The sequence below is a fragment of the Astyanax mexicanus genome, chromosome 1 (assembly GCF_023375975.1).
Source record: "Astyanax mexicanus isolate ESR-SI-001 chromosome 1, AstMex3_surface, whole genome shotgun sequence".
Lineage (NCBI taxonomy): Eukaryota > Metazoa > Chordata > Actinopteri > Characiformes > Acestrorhamphidae > Astyanax > Astyanax mexicanus.
Genome location: NC_064408.1, coordinates 110,473,427 through 110,497,500, shown reverse-complemented (window position 1 = coordinate 110,497,500; position 24,074 = coordinate 110,473,427). Strand labels below are relative to the sequence as shown.

The window sequence follows — 24,074 nt, the reverse complement described above, 5'->3', positions numbered from 1 at the left end:
TTACAAAGTCAGGACATAAGAACACTCACTTTGTTACACATTTCTAAGTGGTCCCACCTTTTTGCAGGAGGCCTCTAGTTCTAGATACGGGTATTATTGAGTCACCTGTCTTCACAGCTTGTTTAAAGTCAGTTTGCAAAGTTTCTATGACATTTTGTCTATGACACAACTCTTTGCTGTTGTAGATATCATCCTCTTATCCTTTCATCTGATGGTTTGACATTTGTAGCCAAAGTTGGCTGATCATTTTTGTGGCAACACAGCCTCAAAGCATGACAAATCAACCCCATGCTTCACAGCTGGCAAGGTGTTCTCATTTCTGGTTTATCATATCTCAAGACACTTTAGGTTTTAACGTTTTGTCTTAAAACAAAAGACTTGCAAAAGAAGAGAAAGCATGGCTAGAAATCTTTGTGTTGGTTAATACTGAATGTACTAGGATGTTCCAGAACATTATATAGAGATCTATGGTAGCTGAGATGCTATGCTACTTTACAGCAATTACTGTTTTATTAATACAAGTATCAATACTCTACTCATTCTCTTTTTCCCTCTCTCTCCCTCACCCTTGGTGGTGTTGGAAGGTGGGTTTGAGTGGGGTAAGGCTGTGCACTGGGGCAGAAGGAGAGATAGGAGGGGGCAGAGGCTCTTGTTTGAGGGGGCAGGGGGCCGGTCGTCGGGGGCAACTGGGTGGTCGGTCGGAAGCTTATGAAATATTCAAAGAGTGGCAGCTGTCTCTCTGTCTAAATCAGTGTGAGCTCAGAGTAATCACTGCACACAAAACACACACACAGACACACACACAAAACGAAATCTGCAACTACCCGGGAATCTTTTATTTTATGCCTGATGCTCACCAATATTTGATTTCTAGATTGTGTGTGCGTGTTAATGCATATATGATTTTTTTTTTTTTTTTTAGATAATACTTATGGTAAATGCAAATGCGTTTTAAGAAACTTTCATAACAGTCACTTCTATTTACACTTACAGCATTTTTACTTTCTTATTCAGAGTGACTTACAATGTTATTCATATTACAGAAATGGGCCAATCTAATGTTTTCTTGGGGTCTTGCCCAAGGACTCTTATTGGTGTAACACAGCATAGTCACCCAGACCAGGAATTGAACTCCAGTCTCCAACATGATGTGGTAACCATTTATTATATATTAAAATAAGGGAATACTTAATAATCATAAAATAACATAGTGTGCCCTAACTAACACCTTACGCAAGGCACGTTGCAATGCTCATTGCTATCTTACATGCTCAACAGTCTTACAACAGTCTATTTTCACACCTTGCTCCTGCGCTGTTTAAATAGCAAAGGGGCTTATGCATCTATTTATGCTGATGTGTGCATGTTTGTATTGAAGAAGAGTGATAGGCTGCCAGTCTTAGAATAGCATTTTACCCATTAAATAAATACACTGCCTGGCTCAAAAAAGGTCATATTATCAATGCTGCTGCAAGATCTTGGTGAAAAATTAATGCAACACTGGATTAAAATAAATCTTAAAAGGCGGTCCAACCAAATACTATAGTATTTGGTTGGACCGCCTTTTAAGATTTATTTTAATCAGCATTGATGATGGTAGTGTCTGACCGCTGCACAAAGCCTTCTCCATCCAGCACATCCCAAAGATTCTCAATGAGGTTAAGGTCTGGACTCTGTGGTGAACAATCCATGTGTGAAAATGATGATCTCATGCTCCCTGAATCACTCTTTCACAATTCCAGCACCATGAATCCTGGAAAAAATCCATTGATGGAATAACCTGGTCTATATTCAATATATTCAGGTAGTCAGCTGACCTCATTTTTTTCAGCACATACTGTTGCTGAACCTACAGCTGATCAACTGTAGCAACCCCACATCATTTATCACTTAAATCCATGTGAAGACTTTTTTTGGGCCAGGCTGTGTATTATAGCAACCATAATAATACAAACACACACCTAACAGTGGAAAATAACCCAGGATACGCACTATTACGTTACACACCTACAGTATACACACAAACATACACCTACGTTTTCAGTGATAAAATTGCAAACATCACTCCTAACACCCAAACACACAAGCACACACACCCACGCACACAACACACACCCACACACATCACTGTTCTTTACCACCCACCCACAGCTGAAAAAATTAAATCAAGCTACAGTGTAAAATGCAACACGGACATCGAACATGGTTAAAGTATTTCAGTATGACATGCTTTTGGAACAGATGTCCCCATATTCTTTTATCATTGAAAAGGCTGATTCCAAACTTTTGAACTTTTAGTTTACTTTATCAAATCTGAATGATGGCAAATTATTTCTGAATAAGTTCGTTAGATTGTCGTCATTGGCCGTGGCGCTGTACGTCAGCTTCAGTGGGAGTTTCCACTCCGTCAGGATAGGATAAACAGAAGCTGACAGATTTTTAATCCCATGATTGAACTGTCCTCTTCCCGGAGTGTTTGCCTCTACACGTGGAAAGCACACCAGCCCTCCCCTCCCAAAGCCTACATCAGATATGAGCGGCATAATGCCTCAATTCAGGCAGCACATCTAAAACGTGAGAAATTATGGTGTCACACACTTCTGTGTTTGTTTTCATACATTGTGAGGACACAAACCAAAGGAAAAGCCTACAAAGTCAGGACCAGCAGTAGGATCCTGACTGTTTAAACTGTGTGTTATATATGTCTGTAACAGATTTTAGTTCATAGTAGAATGTTTTATATAGTTTATATAGTTATTTACTGATAATAATAATAATAATAATAATAATAATAATAATAATAATAATAATAATAATAATAATAATAATGAACCGTATGGAGTGAATTTCATGCCAAAAGTTTTATATGAAAAAAAAAATGAACTCCACAATCAAAATCTTAAGAATTAAAATGAAAAAGTGAATGTTGCAAATTCAAAAGAAAAAAAAAAAACACCAAATATATATTTTTAAATGTACTTGGTTACTTTATTATTCTTTGCAGTTACAGTTTTTATTTCAGTTTGGACTTTGCCTGCATTTTTTTTGTTGTTTGTGAATTTTCTGTTCGATTTTTGTTGATTTTGCTGCTAAAGACTTTTGCTTCTGGAATCACTCATTTGCTTCTGATTCATTTTTTTGCTTCTGAGTTTTGGCACAGTTTTCACAGCTGGATAGGGTGAGTTCACTTCTATCTGTTTGATCTGGACCTTTAGATTTGTCAGTTTAATCTGAACTAAATTAGCAGGTGTAAAACGAGACGCTATCACGACGCTATTCCAGACCAAATAACCAAATTTAACTCCAACCAAAAAAGATTTGGTCTTAGTCCTGATCATTTGCAGTAAGAAAAACGGATACGTTTTTTGGACTATAACATGCCATACAACAGAATGGGCACAACTGATTACAGTGATGATTCCTTTAGCTACTGTAACTGTAGATTAATCCTTATTTATAATCAAAATTGTTATGCAAATGTTTAGCTTACTTAATTAACTGGAACAGAAACCTTGCATCAAACTTTGAGATACACTTTTTGGTCATAAAGGGATACACCTAGTGAGTAGATGTGTGCCATATTGTATCGTTAGCAATAATATTGCCATTTTCATACAATATCAACATTTAAACAAAATAAAAATATCTACAATGTTATATTACAATATTCTTGAAAGCAGACTATGTTACCCTTAAACCTTTGTATTGGCTGGAGTTTCAGTTGCAAAGAAAAATCAGTTTCACTGCCCTACAGCCAAGGGTAGGGCTTTACGTTCCTTTATTTTCTTTATTTCTATTGTTAGACATGCTGTTTTGCCACGAGAGGGAGTAAAAGTGATTGGCTACTGCCCTATAAAAACTTTCAGAAGCTACAGATGGGTAGTGTACCTCCTGGTGAGAGATCACTGACTGCTAGACATTCCTCTACAACACACTGGAAGACAGTTTGGGGTCCTATATGCCTCCAAGCTCAACCGTATCTTATCTTGTATTCAGGCTAGACGCAGCCCAACAGGGTACAAGAGCCTCCTTTCAATTATACAATTTTCCCAAATAAACTGTATTTGATTCCAACTCCAACTCTGTGTGTGTGCGTATCTGTGTGTAATGATGGCAGGTAGATCGTCTCGATTCTCATTAATCCTTGCTGGTTAGCGCAGGTCTGACGGACTGTCACTGACGTGCTCAATCACACAGACACGCACACACACACTCATTCACACACACACACACGCACTGATGGGATCAATACCTCCTTGTTGGCTCTAAGAACGGACAACAGGCTTTCTGTCTGACAGCCCTCGCAAACCCTTAATGTTTCTGTCACTGCACTTTATCAACCACTTCTCTCTCTCTTTCTCTCTCTCTCTTACACACACACACACACACACAGTGAACATGCTCTATAAAACACATACAGACAGAGACAGACAGTAAAAAATATTGACACACCCCTTTAAAAGGGTTGATACTCACATAAACAAGAGATGAGAATTCATTCACCAAACCATTCAACTCACGTAGGTCCTAGAGAAACCACACAAACACACACATAAAAAACATTACAATGAGATGCACACATTAAACAGCATGTCTGTGAAAAGACAACCCTCTCTGAATATACACAGCTCAGACTAGCCAATGTGGCCTATGATGAATGAAAGACTATCACTGTCCACTCTAGTAGACACTCCTACCTATCAGCTCTACTTTGTAGATGTAATGTAAGAGACAGTAGCTCTGAATCTGTGGCTGCACAGTTTGTGTTCGTCATCCTCTAGTCCTTCATCAGCTCTCACAGAACGCTACCCACAGGTAGAGCTTAGATTCACTGCCTGAACCCGATTTCCCACCACTTTCCTCGGGTTGGATCGGGTTCAAGAAAATGGTCTGTGATGTAGGCACCTGATTTTATATAAAGCTATGGCGTGCTAATCAAAATATAGCTAAGAAACAAATTCAAATAGTTTTTAAATAAAAATGGCTTTTAACAAGTTCGAAACAAGTTAGAACCGAGGGTACACGTGAGCTCCTCCATTTGTCTGCATTTGACTTGCAGCGCTGTGTGTAGCTGTTCTTAAATAATAGGTCTATGCTTCTTCAGTGTTGCAATGTTAATTAACATCATACTGAACAGATTTCGCTCATTCAAACAGCCCAAAAATGTTTTTAAAAAGCTCAGTTTTAACCTATACTTACTAAAAATGACATAATGACATAGTTTAAGGGTCGGGTCAGGTCATGACAGGTTCAGGAAGATCGTGCACAGGCCCGGGTTGGGTCGGGCTTTTTTTATTTTTTTGGGCTCGATCTAAGCTCTACCCACAGGACACTGTTAGCTTGATATTTCTTGCTGGTGGACTACTCTTAGTCTAGTAGAGACCCAGATGTGTTTAAAAACTCCAGCATCACTGCTGTGTCTCATCCAGTAGTGCTGAGAATCCTGAGAATGGCCCACCACCTAAATAATACAAAAATAATAAATCTGTCCTGTGGGGTCCTAACCATTTAAGAACAGTGTGAAAGGAAGATAATAAAGTATGCAGTAAAACAGATGAACTACAGTCTGTAATTGTAACTGCAAGGTGGAGCTGATAACACAGACAGTGAGTGTAGAAACACGTTTTATCTTAAATTAAATAACGTTAAGGAACAACTATGAAAAATTAAAAGGAATATAAAAACCCTTTTTAAAAGAAGTGTTTTTATGACGCTGACATCATAATCATATATATATATTTTTTAAAAACTATACAAATTCATAAGTGCATTTAGTGCATGTGTGATTTAATGATTTATTCACTGGTGTTGGATGATATCTAAATAATACTAGACTCTTACGAGGAGAGCTTATGAGATGTTTCAAGTGATGTAAAGTAGTGAAATAACTACTTTATGTGTGATTGGTATTTATATTTAAACACTAAAGCCCTATCCGGACAGGATTAGTTTCTTAGGGTGTCCTGGGGTAATTTTCTCTTTTTTGGAGATTCTTTGTGATTTTATTCTCATCCAAAACGACCATCTATGTGTTTTTCTCAGACGTCCCCTTTGAAAATTACAGGCTAAATTAACAACTGTTTTTTGCTAAAATACTTTTTTTCGCTGGTACTCCAGTAATTTTAGTCCCATCTGGATCCACATCTCTGAGTTTCATCACCTCGAGTTTAATAAAATAGGTATTTGTCCACTGCCATGCACTGTAATTACACTTTGGGCGCACGTTTCCACAAAGATACACGTGAACACAACAGCGAGTGGAAATGAAGGAGCTACTGAACGCGATGTCACGTGACCGAGAAAGCCAAAAAAACTCACTGGTCCTCCTGTTTTTTTCAATTGCTGTCTGGATGCAAGAGTTTTATCACGGAGTAGAAGTGTGATATATTTATTTCAGAGACATCCCTCTGTGAAACTAACCCCATCCAGATAGCTGTCTGGCTTTACTGACCAGACAAGTAGCTTTATATGTGTGTGTGTATGTCCCATACCTCCTCCAGAGAGTCCCATGACTCTGCAGCATTTTGTTCCGGTGGGATTGCTGGCAGCAAAAGTTGATTTTGAGTGAAAAGTGGCTTGTCTCCGCCCACATCTGCATCACCTGAAACATTTTACAAAATATAAACACCATAGTGTACATTTATACAGCCCAGCACCCCAGCACACACATACACACAAACACACACACTCACTGTAAGCAGCATCAGAGGTATTGACTGCGCCTGTGGTGAGCGTCTGCTGCGGCCGGGTCCCCAGATTGTTGACAGAGTCGGCGTGGAGGCTCAGGAAGTTTTGAGCAGCGGTAGAGGCACGCTCTTTAATTGGCTGCACAAGTTTTTCTAGTGCTGGTGCATCGGCGCTGCGGACACGCCCACACAGCTTCTCCATCTCCCTCAGGTTAGAGCGCAGCTGCTGCAGAGAGACAGACAGAAAAAGATAGATCTGTTATGACAGATTATAACAGTCACATTTACTATTGTAGAGAGGCTTTGTGTTGAAGTGCTTTGTAATCTGCCTCTTAATTACCTGAAACCGGGCATGAACACAACCAGTGGTTACAGATTTTCTCCGCAATTTAGCACGGTCAATTACCCAAACCACTCATTAGGACTCCCTCTATCACTATTAATGCCCCAGCACACGAGGGGGGTGAAGACTAGCACATGCTTTCTCCGATACATCCAGCCAGCCTCCGATACAGCCAGCCACCGCTTCTTTTCGAGCTGCTGCTGATGCAGCATTGTCGATCAGCCAGCGCGCTTGGAGGAAAGCGCAGCGACTCGGTTCTGATACATCAGCTCACAGACGCCCTATGCTGCAGACATCACCCTAGGAGTGATGTGGGGAGAGAGCGCCATCTACCCACCCGGAGGGAACAGGGCCAATTTTGCTCCCTCTGAGGGCCGGCAGCTTGATGGCAAAGCTGCATAAGCGGGGGTTTGAAAAAAACACTGTTTACGAACTGTAGCATAATCTAATCTGCGGGTGCCCCCATCTTTTAACTTTTCACCCGGAGATTAAGCTACACTAAAGGTTGTAAACAGTAGTTTTTAATAAGCTTCTTGTTAACTTTTAAAGTTATTAATGACTCGTTTTACATGTCAGAACTCTCCGGATTCTACCAATGAGGTGTGGAGCTACTTTGAGCCTGGATAACAGTGTAAAAAGCGATTTATCTTCATAGGAAAAATATGCCCCATATCATCCATTCTGAAACATGTTTGGACAAACTGTAAAAAATGAAATACTGAATCTCAGAAAGCTGCGGGAGAACTGAGGTGGGCTATTCAACAAAGGTTCTCTTTATCATGTTTTACTACACCCAAAGTCAATTTTATCTGGAGTTCTTATTTAAAGTTTTTGCTCTAAGGGACTGGAATCACAAAAGTATCTTAACAAAGAAGCAAATCTTCTTAGATTGCTTTCCTAACTTCATAAGAAGCTGTTGACTCTAAGAACAATTGATATTTACCCAAAATATATAATATTTTATATATTTATTTACAGACAAAAGTATTGAAAAAATTATCATTTACTGTATCTTCTGAAAACAAGGGTCTAAAGGTTTTAAAAATATATTTTCTCTTTTTTTGGCAACTGTCTCTACTGTCTAGGGAAGGAAGACTTTCCTAGTTTGGATCTTTACTAAAGTCAGGATGTTGGATGATCAGAGCAACACCAGAGCAACCACTTGGGAAGTTATATCAACTACCTAGAAACACCAAAGAAAAAAAAAGAAAATCACTTACAACCATAGCAACTACCTAACAACTACTTAACATTATCACAGCATCTACATGAAAATCTAGAAATAGCAGCCTAACAGTATCACCATAATAACCACTGCCTCTTAGCACCACATCAATCACCACAGAAAACAGAAACAAACAACATGAAAACCACCTATAGTACCCTAAAAACCGGGGAACATTTTAAACTAAGCGCTAAAACACTTCAACCAACATGTACTAGGAGGAAGTAAGGAAACATATGTAAGGAAAATATGAAAACATAACATCAGAAACCCTTGTTTTCCTTATGTAGCCTCCAACAGTATTTTAACAACATATAGCAGGTGTATCTCCTGAACTCTTTTTACAGTATAAGAACAGTGTGAGGTGATCATAAGAACATATACACACAAACACATAATTAAATATACTGTGTGTCTGTGTGAATTATATTCATGAATTCCAATTGTTTTTTTTTAGAACTTTTTCAAACATATAAAGCTGAAATAGTAAGTGCTCTTTGAAGAGCTCTGTCTTCAGGAGTTTCTTAAAGATAGCGAGAGATTCTTCCACTACCAGATCAGGAGAATCTCCCGCTATCTTTAAGAAACTCCTGAAGACAGAGCTCTTCAAAGAGCACTTACTCTCCTAACACCTCTAACACACTAACTACTTCTAACCTCATTTCCTTCTTCCCCTCCTTTACTCCTCTATCCCATTATTTCCCTTTGACCTCCTTTAGGCCCTATATTTTTTTACCTTTAATGTCTATTATATTTGTACTACACTATTGTAAGTCGCTTTGGACAAAAGCGTCTGCCAAATATAATGTAATGTACAAATATTTTTTTTGGAAACTGGACCCAGTTTTCCCAAAGTCCACTTATAAAACACTGGTGTTTCTATAGGACAACAAATGGCAACAGATCTGCTAAAGAAATGCAGCAATTTTCTTTCCCATATACACACACACATACACTCTCCAGGCAACATCATGGGGATTATGGATCAATTCTTCAGCCTCAGGCCAAATGGTCAGAGGTCAACAGTGGGCCAATCAAATAGTTACACTCTGCTGCGCTCATTACAGCCTCTCAATAACCATGCGGCACATAATCTCCCACACGAACAAACAAATAAACACAAACAAAGCCCCTTTATAACAACAAGCAGATATACACTACTACACACGCACACACACACACACACACAGAGAAACCACCTGCCTGTGTGTTCATGTATCTGACACGTCAACATGATCTCTCACTGACAGAGAGACACACACACACACACACACTTCTGAAAACGAAGGTGAAAATCAAGACCAGGGGTCAAAAGGTAAAAGCCTATCACTTCTTTTCTTTTGTGTCTCCCCTCCCTCTCTCTCTTTCTCTAACGTATATGTTTGAGAACTGCCTTTGCCTCTCTCTCTATGTCTACCTCTCTCTCTCTCTCTCTTTCCCTCCCTCTCTAGAGAGGCACTTAAACAGTATACACAACCCCAGCCTCTGTGTATTGTCAGCCATCTATGTCACACTGACACACAAACACACCCCGGCGCTCATACACCCGACAGCGGCGGACACGGGAAAGCTCTCCAGGGTCTCCAGGGGAAACAGAGCAGGTGCCAAGGTCACAGCCAAAAAAACACACACCCAAACACACATACACCCACATACACTACACACACACACACACACACACAGTCCCCCGAGCACCTCGAACAGACTCTAAGAGACATTAACACCGAGTTACACGCCTGTCTGGACCATTTCTAAGAGCAAAGGAATCATAGTAACATCACATACACACACACACCATGCAACACACCAGAGGCTGAAGTTACCTATATTACCTATCTACACACAAAGAGCACACAGTGTTTCTTTTGTGTTGGAGGGCTTTCTGCTCTGCTTTCTGCTCTACTTTACTCCATATCCAACCTACGCAGTATGAACTCCATCCACAAATTCCTAAAGGACAGCCACTGCACTTCTTCTGAAAAATATATATAAAGAGTGCCAATGAAAGTAAAAAAAAAGCTTTTAAGAATAAGACTATTAGTGACATTGGTCAAACCTTTTAGTATTTTGGGATCTACTGTGTGTCATATTATTAAGAAGAAAGAATACACAGGTGAGCTCATTAATTATATTATTACATTACATGACATTTAGCGGATTCTTATACAAAGTGACTTCCGAATAATGATGTACATCTAGCAATAGAGGACACAGAAGTTCAAGGCAAAAAAAAAAAAAAAATAATAAAGTAGGGGAAGAAGGAAATGAGGTTAGAAGTAGTTAGTTTGTTAGAGGTGTTATGAGAGTAAGTGCTTTTTGAAGAGCTCTTCAGGAGTTTCTTTTTTGTTTCTAAATTTTCCCATGTTCTCCCAATTTAGCTAGGCCAATTGCCCCACTTAATTAGCTACTACGCAGCTCAGCTCACAAGTGATGCCACAACACAAGGAGGGTGAAGACTAGCACATGCCTCCTCCGACACATGTGAAGTCACCGCTGTTGATGCGGCATCACCGATGCTAGCATCACAGTGCGCTCGGAGGAAATCCAAGCGACTCGGTCCTGATACATCAGCTCACAGACGCCTCGTGCAGCAGAAATCACCTTAGAAGTGATGAGAGGAAGGAGCACCATCTACCCACTCAGAGAGAACAAGTCCATCGAACAGCTGATGCATGCTGCATGACAGAGATTTGAACCAGCGATCTCTCGATCAAAATGGCAGCACTTAAGAGCGCTGGACCACTTTGTGCCCTCAGGAGTTTCTTAAAGGTAGCAAGGGATGCTCCTGCTCTGGCACTAAGGCTGCAACTAATGATTATTTTGGTAGTCGACTAATCTGATGATTATCTTTTTGATTAGACGATTAGTCAGCGATTATTTCTGCCATGTTCTCCATCTCTCAAAAAACGATATAAACAGCTGAACATGAGATTTAAAACCCAATTATACATCTGGATGTTGTTTAAATGTGGTGATTAGTGATATTTAGTGATTAAATATGTAATCTGTTGTGTTTAGGCACGTTTGGAGAAGACCAAGTTGAGTGTAAACATTGTCGATTATACCGACTAATCATTGCAGCCCTATCTGGCACACACATACACATATACACACACACACACACACAGGGACTGGTATGCAAAGAAAGTCCCCCACTGTTGAAACCAGAAGAATACTCACTAATCTTTGATCAGAAACGAATACCGGAGACCACTATCCAAAGAAGATTTGACGAACAGAAATATAGAAGCTAAAATGCCAGATGTAAGCCACTAGACAGAATGGCCAGGTTACAGTTAGCAAAAAAGCATGCAACAAATAAGGAAAAAGGTCTTGTGGACAAATGAGACCAAGATTAACCAGTATTAGAGTGCTGACTAGAAAGAGGTGTGGACTGCCTATGATCTGAAGCAGACAACTTTGTTTGTGAAACTGCCACAGGTACTGGCACACTTATATTTATTGAACTGTAGGATGTAGTAGACAAATATCTTATCTGCTCAATATCCAAGAAATGCAATGTACCCAAATGTACCTACCTCTGTTTCGTTCCAAACATTATGGTGCCATGAAATGAAGGTTATCTATTACTGTAGATATCAACACACACCAACATGCAGTTTTACCATTGGCTGAAAGTTTCTGATCTGGATACCTGGTAATCAATGAGAGCGTCTGCTAACTTCATTAAATGTAATGGTGAAATGTGTTTGTAAACTCAAACCTGCACTGTCCGGCTGGCATTTATATGCTCCTGGTGAAGTCTGTCCCATTGGCCACTTCTCTGAAACTGAACAGAGAAAATTGAAATCGTGAATAAATAAAAACATACTCAATTGTTCAAAAATATACTGTTACTGAGACTAGTAAGTCGTGTGCTGTGTGTGTGTGAGATGTAATAAACCCTTAATGTTCTTGTCTTATCTTAATACAAGTTACTGATTATGTCCAGGTTGTGTGTGAATGGAAGTGTAAATACCTTCTCTATGTTGTGTTGGTGCTGATTCAGGCGCTCCAGATCAGTGGGGATCGCTACTTTGATGAATTTTTGGATTGGAGGCTCCAGGCGCCGGAGTGGCAGTTTGCCCACCTCATCTGCCATGTTATGGCGTTTTTTGACCTGCCAGTAAGGTCACTGACTCCACCACACATGTAAGGACCACATTCCTCACCTACACACCTACGGTTTCTTGTACTGTTGAGAGAAAGAGGGCACACACAAACAAAGCAAGACATAGAATAAATGAAACTGGGTAGAATGCTGGAAAATTTAAAGATAAATCAAATAATTAGCATCAATGAAAAGTATAAGGCTTAACAAGTTAAGAAAACATAATATTGTCATTGAATGTAATCAAATCCTCATAGTTATGCTCCAAAATTTAGTAGAAAGCTTTCTCTGTAAAGTTGATTTTTTTAAAAGTAATCTTGTCCACACAGTTAAACACACCAATCAGGGTACAGCCTGGTACAGCACTTTGTTTTGAGCATGTTTTATTTAGTAATCACTTAAATGTTTAATCAACCTGTAAAAAAACAACACAAGAACACAGGGATATGTTTAACAGCGAACGTAAGAGTATCTCAAGGGATTGGGACTCAACCGATGTGCTAAGGAGCGTAAAGATTGGATTCACATACTGCCATACCGCTAGAGGCGCTGTGATGCACGGTGTAGAACAACACCACCAAAGAAGCAGATACAGCTCGCTAGCTAAACGCTCTTTCCTGCCTGGAGAAAAATCCGTACAGCACTTTATCTAAGGAGCTCCTGTTGCTGTTCCTTGTAATATAAGTGTTTTTATCAGAGTAAAAAACAAAACAACAGCAAACAGCAATTATTCACTTGCTTTTGAGAAAGATCTCTTTTGAATACTTAAACTTTGAGTAGTTTAGGTCCATTTATAGTGTTTATGGAACTATTTAAAATATTTAGTTTTGATAAGGAAGTCGTGTTAAAGTTGTTGGCGTATCTCTTTTCTATGGGTCTATTTTTTATTATTCTTCAGCTGTTTTTCTGTTAATGAAGTCTGATGAAATAACAGTGATTTATATTTTTGGTCATAGAGTACTGGAGCAACAGAAGGAGATCATGTGGTCTAAAGAGTACAGATTTACCCTAATTCAAAGTGATGGGTATCACTACTTAAACATGATTTCCCTGCTTCACCCACCCCTGCTTACTGAAAGAGCCCTTGAGTCTCATGATTTCTCAATAAGCAGGATGAAAAAACAAAATGCAGGACTCTCAGTACAGTCAGAACATCATAAAAGACCACATTAATGTTTTCTCTTGTTTGGAGTTTGATTTGGGCTTATTTTAGCTAATTTGCCAGATTAACTGTTAAATAAACAGGGTTTTGTGAACTGTGTCAAAACGAAACTGAGTATTTTCTACTACCCAGCTTTCTGTATGGATCTCAGATCTGAGCCAGTTTAAAGAGTACATTATTAACATGATTTTAAAGATATATGCTTTTAGTATATTAAGAAATATATAATAAATATAGTGATAAACCAGCTGATACTCAAGTCCAGCTGTACTGCACTAAACTGAAATGGTTTCGGTTTTAAACAGCTCTGTATTTCTGTATCCAGAACAGGAACACATGAACCCAGCGCTCCTGTATCAGTGTGTGAACTCAGCTCCTCACCTGTCAGAGACTCAGGAATCAGTGAATTCACTGCATTATTCTCGGTCTGTAGATCAGCCTCTCTCTCTGTTAGTAAACATCTTACACAGACTTCCTTGTGCAGCGCTGAAAACTGTCCGACCCGGGCAGGGAAACGCCTCCCGCTGAGGAACCACTGAAATCAGGAAACTACCCTAGCTACAGTTTATTATATTACTCTGGGGTTATTAAAAATTTATGTGTATTTGTTCATACATGTAATACTCAGTATTGTGTACAGGAACAATAGTATTAAAATAGATTGTAAAAAAAAAAGGAACCAAAAATACTTTATTATTGTTAAGTAAGTTACTTAGACAAAATTAGACAAAACTAGTACACTAACAAGTTATCAATATATTGTCATTAAAATATTCAAATCTTTTCGAAAAATGATACAAACAAAAATGTTTAAATCTTTTAAATAACTTATTTAGACTACATTTTAAAAAGGCTTGAATAAAAACAACAGATTCAAACCACTTTTTAGGAAATTCTAATCCTTTTGAAAACAGACTTAAACTACTCTTTAAAAGATTCAATAACCGATTTGAACTACCTTTTAAAAAGACTTGAATAAAAAAACTTCTTTTTAAGAAATTTTAATCTTTAAAAAATGATTTGAACTACTTTTCAAAATATAGGAATAAAAAAAACTGATGTGAACTACTTCATTAAAGATTTGAAATTTCAAAAAACTAATTTAAACTTTAAAGATCTTTAAAGATCTGAATCTTAAAAACAAACAGATTTAAATTACTTCCTAAAAGATTTGAATCTTCAAAAGTTAGATTTATATCTTCAAAAATCAGATTTGAACTACTTCTTAAAAGATTTGAATCTTTAAAAATCAGATTTGAACTACTTCTTAAAAGATTTGAATCTTTAAAAATCAGATTTGAACTACTTCTTAAAAGATTTGAATCTTCAAAAATCACATTTGAACTACTTCTTAAAAGATTTGAATCTTCAAAAAAAGATTTAGTCTAATTGTTACTGTTTAGCATTAATGTCTTCAAAGCAAAATTTACAATGTAATATTAACACTTCCAAAGATTCAAATTACTTTGGTAAAAAGGCCACAAAGTTTAAATATATGTAAAAAACAGAGCTCCCTATTATATTCCAACTATAAAGCAACATGCAGACACAGCAGAAGTATTAAAGCTAGTCTTTGCTTACCTAGAAGAGAGAATACAGGAAGTACCCAAAAAAATATGTACTGCATGTAACTAATGTTTGTTTGTTTTTTTTGTTATTTTATTACCAACCACAACAGATCACAGATTGTACAACATTTTATTTTAATGTTTTTGTTGCATAATCACATAAAATTGCATATATAACTGCATTTAGCAACAAGAGGGTAAGTGAAGTCAGGATGTTGGATGATTACCATCACACCTCATCCATCACAACTCCCCAACTCAACCCAAAAGAATTGGATGGAGCTCCACCATCATTCCAGAGAACACAGTTCCACTGTCCACAGCTCAATACTGGGGGCATTATACCTCTTTAGCCCATCGAAAGTGGAAAGTCCTATTTTTTTTGCCAAATCTTCTTTCTTTAAATGGATTAAACAAGCTGTGTGTGCATTTGCATACCTATGTCAGCAATGGCTGCAATTTATAGGAGCTGAATGCATTCTTCAGAAAAACGGTCTATAAACATTTGGTCATAGAGTGTATGCTTATTTAAAAATAAAAGAGAAGAACATTTCCAGAGCATTTTTGATCCAATTTTACTAGAGTACATGTAACAGAGTGCATGTAAATAGTATCTGCCTCCGGGTATGACAAGTAATTAAAGTAATTTATGTGATTAACGTCCTGTGTGTGATAGATAAATGTAGGTTAATTACTGTTAAATCAATCATGCTATACCTGACAATTGTGGTATTCTTGTCTATCTTGTCAACATTAATAGCAGTAAATGTCATTGCGACTAATACATCACATAAAAAAATCTTGAGAATAACAGGAGGTATGTGTGTAACAGTGGCAGAGAGTTTATAAATACACACACACACACACACACACACACACACCTGCTCCTCCCTCTGGGCCCTAGTGATCAGTGTTTCCGGCTTAAGAGAACACCAGCAGATTAACCACATGTGTGAACTGAGCTCCAACCAAAGCCTGCTGTGCTCTCTCTCTCTCTCTCTCTCTCTCTCTCTTTCTCTCTCTCTCTCTTTCTCTCCTTCCCTCTCTTTCTATCTCTCACTCAATCTCACTCACTCTCTCACGCACGCACTTTATTTCTGGTGCTCCCAAAGGCTTCTTGAAAAGCTCAGGCACTACAGGTTTATTTTCCAGCCACACTTGCACAAACTCTCTCTCTCTCTCTCTCTTTCTCTCTCTGTTTCTCTCTCACACAAACACAAACACACACACACACGCAAATAAAAGAAGAGAGACACAAACAGACACCACTTGCAAGCAGGTAACCTACAAAGGCATCACCCACACAAGAGAAGCCGCAGAGCAGATCGGTTTCATAAACCTCCTTGTATGTGTCAAACCACCACACCTACACCATAGACACTCACAGTTTACAAACAGTCTGAGCTCCAATCCAATGCACTACTATTATTATTCACGACTGAGACACTTTGTAGTTCACACCGAAAGGTTATTTCAGGATTGCACATGAAGTGTGTACAAAGGTGCATGCTCACATTTGGCACGTTTACAAAGATAGGCAGAGATTGGCAATTTAGCCAATTTAGAGGTGGGTCAGTCTGGATTTTGCTGCGATCATTTTATGAATCTGAATCAAATTGAAGCGTTGTGGATATAAGGTTTGCAGTTACACCCTCCTGTTGTGTTAATTTCATGTTAACCCATTATTCTAACCCCCTGACTTAGGGTATTACACCCTAACAATTAGGGGGGCATCAGTAAGCCAGTAAGCCTAGGGTTGTGGGTTCAGTTCCTGCTCTGGCTACCGTCAGTCAGAAGTTAGTTTTCTCCGTATCCATGTGATAATCTTGTGGGTTCTCCTTCTTCCTTCTCACACAAATACATGTAGTACGTGAATATGCTATGCTAAATGTCCCCTAGGTGTGAGTGTGTAAGTGAATGGTTGTATTTGGTACCTTGCAATGGACTGGTGCCATATACAGCTCTGGAAAAAAATAAGAGACCATTTAAAAATTATGAGTTTCTTTGATTTTACCAAATTGAAAACCTCTGGAATATAATCAAGAGGAAGATGGATGGTCACAAGCCATCAAATCAAGCTGGACTGCTTGAATTTTTGCAACAGGAGTGGCATAAAGTTATCCAAAAGCAGTGTGTAAGACTGGTGGAGGAGAACATGCCAAGATGCATGAAAACTGTGATAAAATTGTTTGAGGTCTGAAAGCTCTGCATCTTTTTTTTTGTTATTTCAGCCATTTTACATTTTCTGCAAATAAACGCTTTAAATGACAATATTTTTATTTGGAATTTGGGACAAACTACTGTTGTCACCAGTTTATGGAATAAAACAACAATGTTCATTTTACTCAAACATATATCTATAAATAGCAAAATAAGAGAAACTGATTTAGAAACTAAAAACTGTACATGGGGTATTTCTGCCTTTCCAGCTATCATATTTATGGTTAGTAGAAGATTTTTATTTAATCACCGCAACATCACTTGCATCAAAGTTTTAATTTTTTAGTTTTGAGAATTTTATTTTAAAGTTATTATAATGTTCTAATAACATTGTAATGCAACCCATTTTTATGTTAGGATGAGGATGCTCCTAGAACAATATATCTGTAACATTACAGTCTAACCCTCCTGGAACATTTTTTAAAACTCAGGGTGGCAAGGGCGTAGGAGCAGGTTTGATATTGGGGGGGGGACACATTTGCCAATATGAACCCAAGCCAACCCTATAGTTTCTTAGAACAACATTTGTGGAAATTACTTTTAATCACAAATAATATTTTTTTTTCTGTATTTTGTTTTTTATTAGTTGACAAGGTGATTTTACAACCTAAACATGTTACTTCACATTACATTTACTGTTGTAAGAAAAAAAATATGCATATACATATACATATGACAAAAATGATCAGTTATCACCTAATATTTAAAATAATATAACAGATTTGGTTATTATTATTATTATTATTATTATAATCATGTATTGGCATATCAATTCTGTTGTATATTTACATTTTCTCCACTCTTTAAAAAAAATCCTACGCTTTTATTTTTCTATTAAGAGCTCTTCTAAAGATTGGTGTCCTTTTATGTAAAAGAATGTAACTTTACGTTTCATAAAGATTTTAATTATAAACGTCAGGACATGTGGCCTTACTGTGAACCCTGTTCTTACATATTCTACTGAATATTAACACTGTTCTACACATTCTAGAGCTTTCTCTGCTTTAAAGACATTTAATAAAGTAAGTGGTGGTATGATGTGTCTAATACACTGCTGGATATACATGATTAAACTCAGTAAACTCAGTAAATGACTGTTTATTAGCTGATCAGCTGGATCAGGTGGAAAACACAATTTTGGGGCAGTGATCAGGGTTAAGAAACTGCTTTAAACGACAAACATAAAGTACTGTACTAAATTCTGACTATCCACTACATCTGGCTTCTAGATAACTAGTTAAATAAATGAATTTTTGTTCATTATTGCTCACAGTAAATCATGTAATCCTAAATTAATAAAGACAGTTTAAAAATGAAACAGTAATTAGCTGATCAGGTACAGGGCAAGTTGAACATTACGTATATAGTTTATTTTTTTCTTTAACGTTGACTTCCAATCTATCTAATTCCAAAGTTAAGCTAACTCACTCACACAGCTGCAGTTTATTAATCACAGTGGGTTTAAACTGTGTGCTGATTTAGAGTCTTGTATTTTTAACCAGCTATCAGAAACATCATCACAGTTTATGTGGTTAGCCTATCGTTACCTTTCTTTTAGAAAAATCCCCGTATATCCAGATCTTAATCAGCTGAAGCTGCTGCAGCCCGATCCCGCTGCTAAATCTCACAGCGAGGGGGCGGGGCTTCCCCCACTAGCACACCGCGGGCCGCAAAACCAGCAAGCTGATTGGCTGTTTGTGCTGAGAGGCGGGACTTAATACCTGAACCGGCTCCGTGATTGGTCCGGTCTGTCTCCTCATTAATAGTACAGCTGATCTGAGCGAAACGATATAATTTTTGGGGGGGACAAATCCACCTGTTTCCAATATTGGGTGGGACATGTCCCACCCATCCCCCCCGGTTCCTACGCCAATGCAGGGTGGTACGAAATCATTGTACCAAATGATGAACCACATTCATTCCCATAGTGTCAATATCTCGAACGCATCCACTTGACTTTGTAGCATTGCAGTGAGAATGTGATTGTATTCATTGAAAAAAAAAAACATTAATAAGGTCAGGATGTTGAATGATCACCACCCCACCTCATCCCCAACTCCCCAATTTATTCCAAAAGGATTGGATGGAGCACCATTATTCCAGAGAATACAGTTCTTCTGCTCCACAGCTCAATGTTGAGGGGCTTTATAATGACTCTATAACTCCCACACCTGGCATTAGACATGGTGCCAATAACTTCTCAGACAGTCCTATTCTATTTTATTGGAAATACTTCTCCATAGGTCCTATAGACATATTGTGTTGGTATGTGCTTTTGCACATCTCTGTCAACATCTGTGCAACTTACACTACGCAAAATGTGTTCACTAGAACAATGTGTCTGTCTATTTTGTCACTTTAAGAGGTCACTATCCGAAACTCAAATCCCACTGAAGCACAAAAGCATCAACAGCTATCAAAAACTAAAAGACAGACTATGTGAAAAATGATTAGTTCTCACATATGGCAGAGAACAAAAACATCCTGTCCAAAAATCAACAAAACAGCAAAAGAGCAAGAAAGAGAAGAGACACGCACAGAGAAGAAGAAGAAGAAGTGGGTGGATGGAAAAACTGAAAGTGCCTGCGGCTGAAACGAAAAGATCTGTTAAGGAGACAGTCTGAAACTGTTGACCTCAGCTTGTGCCACAGAGGTTTGAACAGAAAGGCCAAAGGCGTGCTCATCCACATTCGGTCTCTCACCACCCTTCCCCCGCTCTCACTACTACTGCCCCCTCACTCTCTTCTGTCCCCTGGGGGGAGTCCCGGTTTGCAGGGGTAGCACCGCAAGCCATTGAGGAGGGACCATCCTAATAACCTTATCTAACTCTACGCCTCCTCATGTGAAACTCCTTTTGAGAAAAATATACAATCTGTCAAATAACAGCGTAAATATCACCGTACAACTGATACAACCAACTTTACATTTGAAGAAGGGTTGAACATGGGAGGGAAATTCATTAGAACGATAGTACTACGTGTTTGTAGAGTTTCCTCTGAAACTAATAGAAAGCAGAGGACAATTCTTTTGTTTTTGTTTTTGTCTTGAAAATCCAGTCCAGAGTTAGGATATACCCCCAGACCCCTGCCTGTCCAAACACCAGACACTATATGTAAACCATTATGGGCCTTATTGTACACCGTGCGCAAGGTGTGATGTGTTCAGGTTAAGATCTGCCATTTTCCTATCTTGGTGGCAGGAAATACAGATGCGCCACTGACTTATTAAAACCCTGACAACAGTCAACAGTCAGCTACTCACTCATATCTTTGCCATGCATGAACGAGGTGTTTTGATATATCTGCCTGAGACATAATTGCATATTGCATACTGTCATTTTTGTCAATGTGTGTAAAAATTAAATCTGAAACAAGAACAAGAACCTTACCTCTGTGTTTTTAAAATAGATAAAAAACGATAGACAAAACAAAAGGCACTTCCTACTTTTCCCCAAAGATAAAGGTTTGAGAAAATAACACAGTAACACAGCTGACAAAGTTAGCAAGGAAAGGCTGAAGTACTGGGTAGCTCTAACATAGATGTTCTTCCAGGTCATAAAAGGGGAGGAGCCATAAACATCTCTCTCAGATCAGTTTTTCTTTCATAGACAGCACAGAAGTATTATTAAGTTTTGAAGGTTGACTTAGTAGTGCTTTAAGGTGCATTCTATGTGCTTAATGTCAGTTTTCTCTCTTATCTTTATATTTATTGCATATATTTTGTATGTGAGTGTGTGTGTGTGTGCGTGTGTGTGTGTGTGTGTGTGTGTGTGTTGCATTTGAAGGGGCTACAGATCCATTTATGTGCTAAAGCTTGGCTGCCACTCGTCACAGTGTGAGTACAGCCCTGCTGATCCCTCTCAACAAACTCACTAACAGCTGATCAATATTACATGAGCCCTACACACACACACACACACACACACACATACATCCGTGTGTGTGTGTGTGTGTGTGTGTGTGTGTGTGGATCAGCCCCTCCCCTCCTGCTCTAATAGAAGGCTTTAATGAAGACTCCAGGGGGATCTGCTACCTGTCACTCTGCATCGATCCCAGTGCTCCCTGACTGACAGCTTCACCAACCTTCTTGCCCTCCACCTGCCTGCCTGTCTTCCTGCCTGTGTGTGTGTGTGTGTAAGTGTGTGTGTGTGTGTGTGTGTGTAGGTGTTGTGTCTGAATACCTGCCTTCCTCTAAAGGCTCGTAATATTGGTGTATTGGCAGGTTATAACATAATAATTGTGTGCTATATTACATACTAAAGCCCTGTCTAAGTGGACCTGGCAGATTTTTCTGATCTAGATTAGGGTTTTAAAATAATTTTAATAATTCAGTAATTTATATCATTGCTGTCCGATGAAAAAACATGTATCTGAAAAACAGCAACTTTACAGGAGAGAGATACAACCTTCTTAAATTTCAATGGAAGTCAATGTAAAAAGAGTTTTTTTTAGGTTATTTAGGATAATTTATACTGGTCCATTCATCAAGAAATTGTAACACTGTTTAAGTTTAATTAAATTATGTAGTAAACTAAAAATTGACCAAAAAGGAGATACTTGTTTTTCATTGGACAGCGACAACATGTTAAAATGAATTCTGGACACAGTTTCCCACAGGTATCTATTGTAAAGATCATCTTAACTGATCCAAAAACTGTTCAGTGTAATGTTGCCCAGTCAATTATTCACTTTATTTCTCCATGCCTACTTTTAGGAGTTTGCTTCGTCCATTTTTTATTAGAACTCGTGTTTTTTTCATATTGATTACAGTTGCATTGTATTTAAAGTGAATGCAGTCTGAAGTAACTGCTTCTGTAGACATTGATCATAAAGTAGCTAGCTAAGCTATGCTAACCCAACCATTTCAACAGGGTATTTAACATTATTTAGAGCATTCTAGCTAAAATATTGAGCCCAACACAAAAAAGATTAAAGAAGTGTTGTGGGACACCATATAACTTATATCCACCACCTTCCAAAGACAAGGAGCTGCATCTGTGGTTGAAGGTGCTACATTTAAAACATAGACCCAATAGCATTAATATAGCATTTCGAGGAAAGGAAAACGATAACACGTAACTGAATTACGTTTTTGTAAATCAAGTTAACAAGTTGAATTAACACATTTACCTTAAGTCAGCTCAAACTAATTATGTGATTGCTTTCTAGTTAACAGTTTGAATTGATGTAACTTAAATGTAAAGCAAGCTAACTTATTGGAACTCTGGGCTTAATTTACATCTGGACCTTTAATCCAGGATCCAGTCGTGGATTTGTAATACTTGGTAGGTGTGGTGTGAACTGGCCAATCAAATACACAAACTCTTCCCTTCAGTTTCAGCAAGAAAAAAAAATCTAGGACTGGAATCTGGATTAAAAGTCCTGATTTAAAAACGTGACCAGAACTGAAAAAACAGCTTACTGACAAAAAAACTAAATCTAACATGTAACAGGTATTGATATCATAATTTTGCATTTTGAGTGGCAGCTGTGACATTCAGCAAACATAAAGTCACTCTCTGCAGCAGAGAAAGGGGTAACTTGCTCTTACAGTCTTCAACACTAAGGCCAGGCAGCTGTAAAACCTTATATACTAAAAGGGGACACATAAGGGAAGGTTTAGCCTAGGGGGAATAGCTCCTCATGGATGGTGAGTAAAGGTGGGAGTGGCAGCCAGTATGCAAATAAATGGGCGAAAGGTGTTTTACTCATTAATGCTGCACCACACAAACATAGGACACACCCTAAAGGTTACCACATTTTACTGAAATGAATCACTGCTGTCAGTGTAATGCAAATGAATCAATTGTGTGTATCTCAAATAATTATTTTTGAGTTAGTTTGATCTCATCAGGTTAAGTGGTTTTAAGTTATAATAACCTAATTAAAGTAGTAGAGCAGTTTTTATGTTGTTTTCATTAATAAATATTACATTACTTCAACGACTATTTAAATACACTTTTTACAGTGTATAAGCAAACATAAGAGGCTCACAAGCATCCAACACATACAGTTCACCAGAGCTTCATAAGTAAACTGCCATTTTTCAGGGTAAGGATGATTTGATGTTGGTTTTTCTCTCTAAAAAAAGAGAAAAGCATATTTTTTAAATGTAGCACCTTCAACCAGAGATACAGATCTTTTTGGTACTGTGTTTGAAAAAGTTGTTTAAGTGAAATTCACTTCTGTGAAATTCAACTTCTAATTCCTCTAGCTTATTATATGTCTCGTTTTTTGTTTATTATCGCTTCAGTCTAGTCCTGAATAGGACTGTCATATAAAGACTCAAAAGCCCAATGGCAATACAAATGGAACTGTCCAATGAGGCTTCAAGGTGACATCACCAACAAGTTCCTGCCTCTTGAAGTGTCTGGAAAAACTCATGTGCTTTTTTTTTAGCAGAGAATTGTGGGTAACTGGTGGCCTGGAAGGATACATAAGCTAAGTCCTTGAAATCATTCCGAACATTAGCTGCGTTTCTTGACTGTAAGCAAAAGGTCCTCCACAATTGAAGCATTGGAAAGCGCATATTTCTTATTAACTACAGTAGGATTCAATCAAACTGCAAAAACTGAGCTTGACTTGTACATCTAAAACTTATGTCCACTACAACTGACAAAAATAATTACCTCCATTAGCAGATATTTAACAATAAAAAAAAAAAAAAGTTAAAATGTTTAAAAACATGCCCTTATTCCTGATCATGTTTAACGACACTGTACTTTTATACTTAGAGAAAAGGCTGATGAAAAACACCATG

General features: G+C 38.0%; 1 protein-coding gene across 1 annotated transcript in view; it reads right to left on the bottom strand.

The window, feature by feature from the left end:
* The window catches only part of stx17 (syntaxin 17), a 22,762-nt gene extending 8,734 nt beyond the window's left edge, over positions 1-14,028 (bottom strand). Inside the window, exons 1-6 of the mRNA XM_007229452.4 lie at positions 13,909-14,028; positions 12,234-12,449; positions 11,979-12,044; positions 6,693-6,912; positions 6,492-6,601; positions 4,477-4,527 (exon numbers count right to left, since the gene is read on the bottom strand). Of these exons, the coding sequence (XP_007229514.3) occupies positions 4,477-4,527; positions 6,492-6,601; positions 6,693-6,912; positions 11,979-12,044; positions 12,234-12,356 (570 nt within the window). The 5' untranslated portion in view covers positions 12,357-12,449; positions 13,909-14,028. The remainder of the gene's footprint in view (positions 1-4,476; positions 4,528-6,491; positions 6,602-6,692; positions 6,913-11,978; positions 12,045-12,233; positions 12,450-13,908) is intronic.
* Between the last annotated feature and the right edge of the window lie 10,046 nt (positions 14,029-24,074).